This window comes from Melanerpes formicivorus, unplaced genomic scaffold, assembly GCF_026170545.1.
Source record: "Melanerpes formicivorus ecotype bairdi unplaced genomic scaffold, bMelFor1.0.p_v2 SCAF_73, whole genome shotgun sequence".
NCBI lineage: Eukaryota > Metazoa > Chordata > Aves > Piciformes > Picidae > Melanerpes > Melanerpes formicivorus.
Window position 1 is genome coordinate 277,225 of NW_027142425.1, and position 9,772 is coordinate 286,996.

A 9,772-nucleotide genomic window follows, 5' to 3' on the forward strand; every position below is an offset into this window, starting at 1 on the left:
CTGCAGGCATCTCCCATCTCCTGAGGATCCAGGCTTGAAGGAGCTTCAGCAGAAAGCCCAGTATCTGTGACAGCCCTTCCCCATTCCCTGATCCACTATGCCAGGGATGCTCCTAGAATGTGACTTGTCCCAAACCTTGGAGAAAAGGGGGAAACAAATGAAATTTGCCTCTCTGGCTGGTTGGCTGGTTCCTTGAGTAGAAGACTGGGATATGGTAATGCCCAAAGTTCATTCCTTTCCTCCCCAGGAAATTCATACAAGTCTGTGGAATTGCTCTGGAGCTCAATGAGAGGCTCATTAAGGAGGACCAGGTGGAGTACCACGAAGGGCTGAAATCAAACTTCCGGGACATGGCGAGAGAGCTGTCTGACATCATCCACGAGCAGGCACGTACCCCATGGCAGCTCAGCCACTCTTCCTGTCGTTGAGTGTACAAGAGAGGCCAGAAGCTGAACGTCAGGAGGAAACAATACCCCTGGGGGCCTCCTAAAATCAGTTCATCCGAGGTCCCAGCCTGGTGCAGTGTGCAAGGTGGGAGGTCCTGGCTGGCACCTACCACAGCTTTACAGATTGCATCAGGTTGGAAGGGACCCTCAAGGGACATCTTGACCAGCCCCCTGCAGGCAGCAGGGACACTTCCAACTAGAGTAGGCTGCACAGGGACATATCCAGGCTGATCTTGAATGTCTCCAAGGCCTGTGCATCTTTGGTTAGGTTCCCTTGTTAGTCTGGCTCACGGGCACCGTGTTGCTGGTGTGCAAACTGCCAGTGAAATCAAATCAGTGTTTGGCCCATTCCACAGGCTTATTTCCTCCACAGGCTTATTTCCCCCACAGGCACTGCCTCGCCTGTGTACCCCCCCGCTGAAGTCTGCTCAGAGATGTTCCTTCACAGGAGCTGCCACCTGCTTGTTCTAAGCTGTTTGCATTAAACCTTTCCAAGGCATTTCATTTGCATGCAGCTGCTGGAAATTCCACAACAGTCAAATCAAAAGCAAATGGCTCAGCGGCACAACAATTAAGGGGACCTTGGAGCAAAGAAGGGTTGTTAGAGCACACTCCCATTGCCTTGATAGCTTTGCAAATTCACTGCTTTGTGTTTGGTTAATGGGCAAAACGTTGCAGCCACTGAAATGGCACAGCTCAGGGCTCCCGGGGAAGGACACACTTGTCACTTTCTGCTTCTGTTGGATCAGAAGGCAGCTTAAAGATCACGTTCAGGAGCACTGTTCTTTGTGGGTATTCAACGCATCTGGAGCACTGGGTCCAGTTCTGGTCCCCCCAGTTCAAAAGAGTGTCCAATGCAGGCTATGAGGATGATGAAGGGACTGCAACATCTGTGTGATGAGGAAAGGCTGAAAGCCCTGTGGCTTGTTTAGATTGGAGAAGAGAAGGCCGAGATCAATGATCTGATCAATGTCTATCAGTACTGAGGGGTGGGTGTCAAGAAGAAGGGGTCAGGCTCTTCTCAGTGGTGTTCTGTGACAGGACAAGGGTCAGTGGACACAAACTGGAACCCAGGAGGTTTCACCTCAACATGAGGAGAAACTTCTTTGGTGTGAGGCTGACAGAGCCCTGGAGCAGGCTGCCCAGAGAGGTTGTGGAGTCTCCTGCTCTAGAGACTTCCAAGACCCATCTGGATGTGTTCCTGTGTGAGCTGCCCCGGGTGACCCTGCTCTGGGGCAGGGGGATTGGACTGGATGGTCTCTGGAGGTCCCATCCAACCTGTACCATTCTGTGATGACTTGGACTTTGTGTTGCCATCAGATGACCTAAGAACCTAACATTAAACTTCCTGGAACATGTTCTCCTCTACTTCAAAATCACTCAGTTAAAAAGCAAACAACATTCATTTAGGGTCCTCATTGCCAATGACATTCTGCTTTCCTAAATTCTGCCAGTGCCCCAAGAGGCCATGGGCAGAGGGCTTGGCTGGAGATAGCAGGGCAGATGCAGGGTAACTCACAGGGTGAGCCTGTGGCCTAGCTTCAGATCTTTTCACTTAGGGAAGTGTAAAGATTGAAAATGGATAAACTGCAGCTGGAGCAGGCCCAGAGAAGGGCAAGGTAGTTGGGGAAGGGTCTGGAGAAGAGGGCTGGGGAGGAGCAGCTGAGGAAGCTGGGGGTGGTGAACCTGGAGAAGAGGAGGCTGAGGGAGACCTCATTGCTCTCTGCAGCTCCCTGAGAGGAGGCTGCAGTCAGGTGGGGGTTGGGTTCTGCTCCCTAGTCTTGGGTGATAGAAGGAGAGGAACTGGCCTGAAACTGTGCCAGGGGAGGCTTAGGTTGGAGAGGAGGCAAAATGTCTTTGGTGCAAGAGTGGTCAGGAACTGGCAGAGGCTGCCCAGGGAGGTGGTGGAGTCCCCATGCCTAGAGGTGTTCCAGAACCCTGTGCCCATGGCACTTTATGGCCATGGTTTAGTGGCCATGGTGGGGTTGGGCTGCTGGTTGGCCTCCATGATCATGGAGGGCTTTTCCAAGGCAAACAATTCTCTGATGCTCTCTGAGTGTTCCAGAAATGGCTAAACTGTTCTCTCTCATTCCTTTGTCATGCTGCCTTTGTGAAACAGCTTTGAAGACCAGGTTGGCTCTCTCTTCTGCATGCTTTTTTTTTTGAGCAGCTTAATGACCCAGCATAAACCTGTACTGAATCTTGTGGTGCTTTTCTTTCTCCCAGATCTACCAGGAAGACACCGTGCATTCCCCCTGGATGCAGGACTCCCTGCACGTCTTCTGCGCCATCAGCGGCACGGCCGGTGACGGAAGTTACTGCTCCCTCAGAGCTGCTGCCGAGCTCTAAACACATCAACTCACATTTCACACAGCTCTCTCAGGAACACTTGGAACTGTGCAAGCAGTGTTTGAAACAAAACAAAAGAAAACAAAAAGCAAGCAAACAGAAAAACCCCAGCCCCAAACAGGATGAGCAATGATTCCAGCTTTGTTTCTGCCCCCGCACTGAAGCTGCCAACGCTTTCAAACACGGTGCTTGCTTCTTTTGCTGAGCAGCATTGAAAGTGCCTGGACACTGCACCACTGTGCTTCCTTCCTATCTTTGTTGTTGTGGATGGGTTTTGCTGGTGTGTTTTTTTAAACTAAATGTAGAGGAGGCCATGGAAAGGGAGTTGGCTCAGTGTCTGTGGCACTGCCGACCTCTGGAGCCCGGCGGTACCGCTGCCCTGCAAACTTGTACAGTGGGATGTAATAAAATGTGAAAGTCCTTTGTAAATAGAGAAGGAGCAGAGAGGACACAGAAGTTAGCTTCATCATCTTTACTGCTAAAAGCTTTGCTGGGCAGGGACGTGAAGGAGAAATTGTAGTCACTAGGTAACAGCCATTCCCCCTCGAAAAAGCGACCGGGGGGGGTCCAGATGCTTCTGCTGAACTCAGAAAAATCTGTCATTAAACTTGTCCTGGTCTGGAATGATTAGCACCTGAATCAGAAATGAGAAGCACTATGTTGAAGTTGAATGTCTAAAGGTGTTTGGGTTTCAGTTAAAAATTCAGCTTACCCAGTGTTGATTTTGTTCATCTTTCAGCCACTGGCAGAGGCTGCCCAGGGAGGTGGTGGAGCCCCCATGCCTGGAGGTGTTCCAGAAGCCTGTGGCCATGGCACTTGGGGGCATGGGTTGGTGGCCATGGTGGTGGTGGGCTGAGAGTTGGACTCAAGGATCTTAGATGGTTTTTCCAACTGAAAAAAATTCTGTGGTTCTGTTTTTGTGCATCCTTGAGCAGATCACTCTAAAGTGACCCCCACGAGAGCTGAGCTCGCTGTAGCTCACCTTTCCTTTCCACAGAAGGATGTGCTGCTCATTGAGGACAGCCAAAGGGATTTGTCATTTGATAGAATCATGGAATGGTTTGGCTTGGAAGGGACCTTCAGGACCATCCAGCTCCAACCCCCTGCCATGGGCAGGGACCCCTCCCACCAGCACAGGCTGCTCAAGGCCTCATCCAGCCTGGCCTTCAACACCTCCAGGCAGGAGGCAGCCACAGCCTCCCTGGGCAGCCTGTGCCAGAGTCTCCCCAGCCTCCCTCTCAACAATTTCTTCCTCATCTCCACTCTCAATCTCTCCTCTCCCAGCTCAAAGCCATTGTTCCTCATCCTGGCACTCCCAGCCCTTGTCACAAGTCCCTCCCCAGCCACAGCCTCCCTGGGCAACCTGTGCCAGAGTCTCCCCAGCCTGATACTGGAGAACTTCTTGTTACAACTTTTTCTCCACACCACTCATGGTCACACAAGTGTAAACTCTGAGGACACCTTAAAGTGAGTCAGGAATTATAAAATCTGTTAACACCTTTCAGAAAGATTGCAGTAATCTGTGAGATGTGCTTAAAGAAACACACCAAAAAAACCCCAAAACCCAAACCCCAACAATCAAGCACCCAGAAAAGTGGCAAATGAAAATAACTCATCCACAACTGAGAGGCTTTTTTGAGCGTCACCTGAGATGTGTGTGCCCTCTGCTTACACAGATCTCTGTTTTTCTTCTCTGTCCTGTCTCCAGCTCTGGTGTCCCCAGCAGAAGGAGGACACAGAGCTGCTGGAGTGAGGCCAGAGGAGGGCACAAAGATGATCCAAGAGCTGGAGCAGCTCTGCTGTGAGGCCAGGCTGAGGGAGCTGGGGCTGTGCAGCCTGGAGAGGAGAAGGCTCCAGGGGGACCTCAGAGCTGCCTGCCAGCACCTGAAGGGATCCTGCAGGAAGCTGCAGAGAGACTTTTGCTGAGGGGGTCTGGAGCCAGGCCAAGGGGGAATGGTTTGGAGCTGAGGCAGAGCAGGGTTAGAGTGGAGCTGAGGAAGAAGTTCTTCAGTGTGAGGGTGGGGAGACTCTGGCACAGGCTGCCCAGGGAGGCTGTGGCTGCCTCCTGCCTGGGGGTGTTGAAGGCCAGGCTGGATGAGGCCTTGAGCTGCCAAGTCTAGTTGAGAGGTGTCCCTGCCATGGCAGGCTGGTTGCTGTAGATGATCTCTGAGGTTCCTTCCAACCTGAACCATTCTGTGGTTCTTCCCCTCCCCAAAACTCTCTCTTTCTAAAGAGACACTTTCAGATGCAGGCAGAAGCAAACACATCAGTAACTGTTTCAGTGTTTTCTCCAGCAGCATTTTTAGCATCCTAACATTTCAGATGTTTAACGTGCTGAGGGGCATGGTTTAGCACCAGACTTGGCAGTGAGATAATCACAGTCACAGAATGGGTTGGGTTGGAAGGGACCTCCAAGGCTCATCCAGTCCACCCCCCCTGCAGTCAGCAGGGACATCCTCCTCTAGATCAGGTTGCTCAATGATCTCACAGATCTTTTCCACCCAAAAGGATTCTAAGTTTTTCCAAATGCCATCAGGTGTAAGTATGGTTCCAGTGCTCCCTGGGGAAAGGGTGGGAGGTTCCTAGGGATGTGTAAGAACATGCTGTAGCAGAAGCACTCCGGCTGGGCATTGAGCTTGGCTGCAGGGTCTATAAAATGCTAAGCTGCTGCTTTTCTGCCTTGAAAATGCTCTTCAAACAGTGGCTGCACCATGCTTTAGAATGAATTCTCTTCTGACAGTTAAACCATAAAGGCACCCAATAGCTGTTGCCAGCAAAATGCAGATGTGCCTATGGAACAAGCAGGTCACAGTTCTGCTTCCCTGTGTTTCTGTGCCAGGCAGGCTCTGAATTTAGCTCAACAGAAAGAGGCAGAGAGAGTGGAGTGTTTGCCAAGGATCACTACTTGCTCGATGGTCATCCTGCAGCAAGGGATCTCCGAAAGCAGATAGTGACAGGTTTCTAAGTTCCTTGACTAAAAGGTGATGAAGCTATTTGAAAGTGGATCCACTGCAAGATTGTTTTAGAGCTCATGAAACTCTGAACATCAGTACTAAAGGCTTAGCTTGCTCTGCTCTGGAGAGATCCCACCTGCAGCACAGTCTCCAGCTCTGGTGTCCCCAGCACCTGGAGCTGCTGGAGAGGGTCCAGAGGAGGCCACTAAGATGATCAGAGGGATGGATAACCTCCCCTGTGGGCACAGGCTGGGAGAGTTGGGGCTGTTCAGCCTGGAGCAGAGAAGGTTCCATGGAGACCTCAGAGTTGCATTTCAAGATCTGCAGAGGACCTCCAGGCAGCTGGGGAGGGACTGTTCAGAAGGGGCTGTGGGGATAGGACAAGGGACAAGGGTTTGAAAGTGGAGCAGGGCAGAGGTAGGTTGGCCATCAGGAGGAAGCTCTGCAGAGGGAGGGTGGTGAGACACTGGCACAGGCTGCCCAGGGAGGTGCTTGAGGCTCCATGCCTGGAGCCATCCAAGCTCAGCCTGGCTGTGTCCCTGTGCAGCCTGCTCTGGCTGGAGCTGTCCCTGCTGCCTGCAGGGGTTGGACAAGAAGGTTCCTTCCAACCCACTCAGAATCTGTGAATCAGTGAATCAATACAGCTGGACTGCTGTATGGACTGCTCTGTAACCATCAAGTCTTCAGAGGGCTGCAGTGCTCATTGTGCAGACAGGAAGAAAAAATGGGATCAAGTATCTGTCCACAAGGATGGAGATCTTGGCTCTTTTCAGTGTCAGCTACGGAGAACATGTTGGAGCCGGATTGGTTGCAACTAGGACATACCCACAGATTCATAGAATGGTTTGGGTTGGAAGGCACCTTAAAGCTCATCCAGTTCCAACCCCCTGCCATGGGCAGGGACACCTCCCACTAGAGCAGGTTGCTCCAGGCCTCATCCAGCCTGGCCATCAGGCAGTACCTTGTGTGCAAGAAACTTCTAAAGATTTATCCAGCAAGGCAGAGTGAGCCAAGAGTAAATATTGACCTTCTTCTTTGACTTGCTGCTTTTCTCTCTGCAGAGATATTAGAAACCACTATTGCAAGACAAATAACTTCAGGGTTACATTTCTTTGTCCCCCAGAAAACCTGGAACGTGGAATTCACTGCAGCCAAGGATGTGTTTTTAGATAATTCTCTGTGATTTAAATGTCTTCTGCTAACAGAGATCTTCCTAAGAGAGGCCAACAAACGGGAAAGTGCTGGGCCCCAGCCTCTTTAACATCTTCATTGATGATCTGGATGAGGGCATTGAGTCAGTCATCAGCAAGTTTGCAGATGACACCAAGCTGGGAGCAGATGTTGGTCAGTTAGAGGACAGAAAGGCTCTGCAGAGCGACCTCGACCGACTGGACAGATGGGCAGAGGCCAACAGGATGGCATTCAACAAGTCCAAGTGCCAGGGGCTGCACTTTGGCCACAGCAACCCCAGGCAAAGCTACAGGCTGGGGTCAGAGTGGCTGAGAGCTGCCAAACAGAGAGGGACCTGGGGGTGCTGATTGACAGCTGCCTGAACATGAGCCAGCAGTGTGCCCAGGGGGCCAGGAAGGCCAAGGGCATCCTGGCCTGCATCAGGAACAGTGTGGCCAGCAGGAGCAGGGAGGTCATTGTGCCCTGTGCTCAGCACTGGTTAGGCCACACCTTGAGTCCTGTGTCCAGTTCTGGGCCCCTCAGTTTAAGAAGGACATTGAGAGACTTGAAGGTGTCCAGAGAAGGGCAACAAGGCTGGGGAGAGGCCTTGAGCACAGCCCTGTGAGGAGAGGCTGGGGAGAGAGCTGGGGTTGCTTAGCCTGGAGAAGAGGAGGCTCAGGGGAGACCTCATTGCTCTCTACAACTACCTGCAGGGAGGTTGTAGCCAGGTGGGGGTTGGTCTCTTCTCCCAGGCAACCAGCACCAGAACAAGAGGACACAGTCTCAAGCTGTGCCAGGGGAGGTTTAGGCTGGAGGTGAGGAGAAAGTTCTTCACTGAGAGAGTCATTGGTCATTGGAATGTGCTGCCCAGGGAGGTGGTGGAGTCCCCATCCCTGGATGTGTTCAAGAGGGGATTGGATGTGGCACTTGGTGCCATGGTCTAGTCATGAGGTCTGTGGTGACAGCTTGGACTCGATGATCTTTGAAGTCTATTCCAACCTTGGTGATACTGTGATGTGGGAATACCTGTGGTGTGTCTGGTGCTGGTTTTGGTCCAGAAGCCTTATGAACATATGCCATGGGACATTTTGATCATAGAATAAGAGTTTACAGAAATACAAAACCTTTTTTTCTGTCTCAAAATAGATTGACAGCCTGAGAGAGTTGGGGCTGTGCAGGCTGGAGAGGAGAAGGCTCCCAGGAGACCTTCTGGTGGCCTTCAGGATCTGCAGGGGGCTCCAAGCAAGCTGGGGAGGGACTTTTGAGGGTGTCAGGGAGGGATAGGACTGGAGGGGTGGAGCAAAACTAGAAGTGGGGAGATTGAGATTGGCTGTGAGGAAGTTGTTGCCCATGAGGGTGGTGAGAGCCTGGCACAGGCTGCCCAGGGAGGTGGTGGAAGCCTCCTGCCTGGAGGTGTTTGCAGCCAGGCTGAATGTGGCTGTGAGCAACCTGCTGTGGTGTGAGGTGTCCCTGCCCATGGCAGGGGGGCTGGGACTGGCTGAACCTTGAGGTCCCTTCCAGCCCTGAGCCTCCTCTCCAGCCTGCACAACCCCAACTCCCTCAGGCTGTCTCCAGAGCAGAGCAGCTCCAGCCCTCTGCTCCTCCTTGTGGTCCTTCTCTGAACACCTTCCAGCACCTCCAGATCCTTCCTGGAACAGAGGCTCCAGAACTGGACCCAGAGCTCCAGGTGGGGTCTCAGCAGAGTGGGGCAGAGGGGCAGAATCCCCTCCCTGGCCCTGCTGGCTGGTTGAACAGCTGCTGCTGTATATTCATAACAGCAGTGCTCTTCTCTTGCCTGCTCTACAGCTGTGTTTTGTACCAGCCCTGTTGGGCTGGCAGTGTGTGAGGGCAGAGCAGTGCCCCCAGGGTGCCCTGCTTGTGAGCTGATGTGCCTGTGGCTCCCAGTGACACTCAGTGCTGCTGCAGAGCCTCCTGACAACACTCGGCCCACATTGCTCTTGTTTTGTTTGGGTTTGCTTTCTCTCAGAGACTCAGTGCCTTTGAAAAGGAGCCAGGGCACAATCGTGCTTCAGCTGGTGCAGATAAAAGAAAGTTCAGTGGAGGTCAAAGACACAAAAACAGGAAAAATAAGCTTAGCAATAAACATGTTTTGCTGAGGGGAGGTTTTGCCTTCACTGACAGGATGTGTGATCAAAAACTAATATTGGTGTCAGATTCATGGGACTGAAACCTTGCCAGGTGAGCTCTCAAACACAGCCAGGAGGAGAAGGCCTTGGGGGTGTCAGGTGGTGACAGAGCCCCAGGAGCCAGCACTGGTCCCTGGCAGCCCAGAGCCAGCTGAGTGCTGAGCTGCAGCCAGAGCAGGGAGAGCAGCAGCACAGGGAGGGGATTCTGCCCCTCTGCTCTGCTCTGCTCAGAGCCCACCTGCAGCACTGCCTCCAGCTCTGGGCCCCCAGCACAAGAAGGACCTGGAGCTGCTGGAGAGGCTCCAGAGGAGGCCACCAAGATGAGCAGAGGCTGCAGAACCTCCCCTGTGGGGCCAGGCTGGGAGAGCTGGGGCTGTGCAGCCTGGAGAAGAGAAGGCTCCAGGGAGACCTCAGAGCAGCCTGCCAGGACCTGAAGGGCTCCAGGAGAGCTGGGGAGGGACTTGTGACAAGGGCTGGGAGTGCCAGGCTGAGGGACAATGGCTTTGAGCTGGGAGAGGAGAGATTGAGCCTGGAGATGAGGAAGAAATTGTTGAGAGTGAGGCTGGGGAGACTCTGGCACAGGCTGCCCAGGGAGGCTGTGGCTGCCTCCTGCCTGGAGGTGTTGAAGGCCAGGCTGGATGAGGCCTTGAGCAGCCTGTGCTGGTGGGAGGGGTCCCTGCCCATGGCAGGGGGCTGGAGCTGGATG

At 53.0% G+C, this 9,772-nt stretch overlaps 1 protein-coding gene across 5 annotated transcripts in view; it reads left to right on the forward strand.

Annotated features, from left to right (window-relative positions):
* Positions 1-3,419, forward strand: part of LOC137453888 (dedicator of cytokinesis protein 11-like) — a 126,504-nt gene extending 123,085 nt beyond the window's left edge. For all 5 annotated transcript variants that reach the window (XM_068163565.1, XM_068163568.1, XM_068163566.1 and 2 more), the window contains 2 exons: positions 248-386; positions 2,673-3,419. In XM_068163565.1, coding sequence (XP_068019666.1) covers positions 248-386; positions 2,673-2,795 — 262 coding nt within the window. In that variant the 3' untranslated portion in view covers positions 2,796-3,419. The remainder of the gene's footprint in view (positions 1-247; positions 387-2,672) is intronic.
* Positions 3,420-9,772: the final 6,353 nt, after the last annotated feature.